The sequence below is a fragment of the Geospiza fortis genome, unplaced genomic scaffold (assembly GCF_000277835.1).
Source record: "Geospiza fortis unplaced genomic scaffold, GeoFor_1.0 scaffold1319, whole genome shotgun sequence".
NCBI classification, from domain to species: Eukaryota; Metazoa; Chordata; class Aves; order Passeriformes; family Thraupidae; genus Geospiza; species Geospiza fortis.
The window spans coordinates 91,643-94,002 of NW_005054770.1; the positions used below are offsets into that span (position 1 = coordinate 91,643).

Sequence of the window (2,360 nt, forward strand, 5' to 3'; positions counted from 1 at the left end):
CGCCGGCGGAGCAGCCGAGGAGATTCGGGGTCTACCTGGACTACGAGCGCGGCCAGCTGTGCTTCTACAACGCCGAGAGCATGAGCCACATCCACACCTTCCACATCTGCTGCTGCCGCCAGCGCGTCTTCCCCTTCTTCCGCGTGCTGGCCCGCGGCACCCGCATCAAGATCTGCACCTGATGGGGGCTCAGGAAGGGGGGACGGACTCGGGGCGGCGCAGGTGTTTGGGTCCTGAGGTTCTTGAGGTTCATCTTCTTGCTTCTCTCCATGCTCCCCCCTCCTTCCGCGTGCTGGCCCGCGGCGCCCGCACCGAGATCTGCGCCTGATCGGGGAGATGGACTCGAAATTTCCTGTCAAAGGCCTGAAAATCCTTCCTCCAAAAGGGGTGATGGACTCGGGGCGGCGCGGGTGTTTGGGTCATGAGGTTCTTGAGGTTCTTCGTTTTCCTTCTCTTCTTCATCCTCCTCATCCTCCTCCCGCCACGGAGCTGGGTCAGCTCAGGGTGGGGAAGTTCCATGGAATTGGGTTTTGGGTTAAAATGGGGAGGATCCGCCACTTTAGAACCGAGTTTGGGTTGAAATGGGGCAGGATCCAGTTTGGAACCGGTTTTGGGTTAAAATGGGGCAGGATCCAGTTTGGAACCGGTTTTGGGTTAAAATGGGGCAGGATCCAGTTTGGAACCGGTTTTGGGTTAAAATGGGGCAGGATCTGCGCCTTTCAAACTGGTTTTGGGATTAATGGGGCAGGATCCGCCCCTTCGGAGCCGGTTTTGGGTTAAAATGGGGCAAGATCTGCCCCTTTGGAACTGGTTTTGTGTTTGCCCCTTTGGAACTGGTTTTGAGTTAAAATGGGGCAAGATCCTCCTCTTTGGAACTGGTTTGGGTGAAAATTGGACAGGATCCGCTCTTTCGGAGCCATTTTTGGGTTAAAATCGAGCAGAATCCGCCCCTGCCCCTCTGGAGCCGTTTTGGGTTAAAATGGGGCAGAATCCGCCCCTTTGGAGCCGTTTTTGGGTTAAATTCGTGCAGAATCTGCCCGTGCTCCTCTGGAACTGTTTTGGGTTAAATTCGTGCAGAATCTGCCCGTGCTCCTCTGGAACTGTTTTGGGTTAAATTCGTGCAGAATCCGCCCCTTTGGTGGAGCCGGTTTTGGGTTAAAATCGAGCAGAATCCGCCCCTTTGGAGCCGGTTTTGGGTTAAAATCGAGCAGAATCCTCCCTTTCAGAGGCGACTGGTTCCAGTTCTGGTCCCGGTTCAGTTCCTGGTGCTGGGAGCTGCTCCCCCCTCCCCCAGTTCAATTTTGGGCCCTCCCCGGGAATTTTCCACATTTGGGACCAAATCCTGTCAGATTGGAGCCTCCCTCCTTTCCCAAAATCCGCATTTTTCGGTGCCTGGATTTTTTGGGATTCAGCCCCAGCCCCGTTCCCGTTCTCCCCCTGCTGTTTTGCTCCTCCCTTTCCCTTTCTTTGCCATTTTTTGGGGGAAAATCCCAGATTTTTGGATTTTCCTCTCCCCTCTGGCACTTTACGGGGTTCCCACCCCGCAGCTCTGGAGCTCCCCGGGTTGGGAATAATTTATTTTAATTTTTATTTTTATTTTTTTCTCCCGTTTTTTAAAATTTCCAGCCGGATCCTTTCCCACCCGGGAGCTCCCCCTCCCCTCACGTTTTTCCCTGAATTTTGGTGGATTTGGGAAATTTCCTTGTTGGCGTTACAGAGCTCGTTCGGGATATTTTTGGCTAAAAAAATGAGAATTAAATGGAGATTTTAGTTTTATGACTTGTCAATAATAAAGAATAAAGAAGTTGTACCAAAGGCAGTTATTTACTTTTAAAAATTAATATCTAGCAGTTACTTTAAAAAATTTAATATTTAACAGTTATTTACTATTAAAAATTAATATTTAGCAATTATTTACTTTTTAAAATTAATATCTAGCAGTTGTGTACTTTTTAAAATTAATATTTAGCAATTATTTACTTTAAAAATTAATATCCAGCAGTTATTTACTATTAGAAATTAGTTTAATATCTAGCAATTATTTTAATTTGGGGTTTTTTAATTAATTTAGGTTCTTCTTGTCTTACACAGACCAATTTTGGGGCTTTTTTTATTAATTTGGGTTTTTTATTTTTTAATTAATTTCCCGAGGAACAGTCCCAAATCCCACCCCAGTGACGTCAGCAGCTTTTCCCCCTTCCCGAGATTTTTTGCCCCAAAATCCCAGCAGGGACACGCAGCGACTCCAGCTCCAAAAATCGCCGTTTATTGACATTTCTGGGGTGAAAAACGGCCGGATTGGGGCTCAGCGCGTGCCGATGGTCACCTGCGACACCCGCACCAGGTTGTCGGGGTAGCCG

At 48.3% G+C, this 2,360-nt stretch overlaps 1 protein-coding gene across 1 annotated transcript in view; it reads right to left on the bottom strand.

Moving 5' to 3' along the window:
• Positions 1–2,244: 2,244 nt before the first annotated feature.
• Positions 2,245–2,360, bottom strand: part of RACK1 (receptor for activated C kinase 1) — a gene marked incomplete at its 5' end in the record, with an annotated part of 4,111 nt that continues 3,995 nt past the window's right edge. The window contains 1 exon segment of the mRNA XM_031065422.1: positions 2,245–2,360. This exon segment is cut by the window's right edge and continues 9 nt beyond it. Within this exon segment, the coding sequence (XP_030921282.1) occupies positions 2,306–2,360 (55 nt within the window).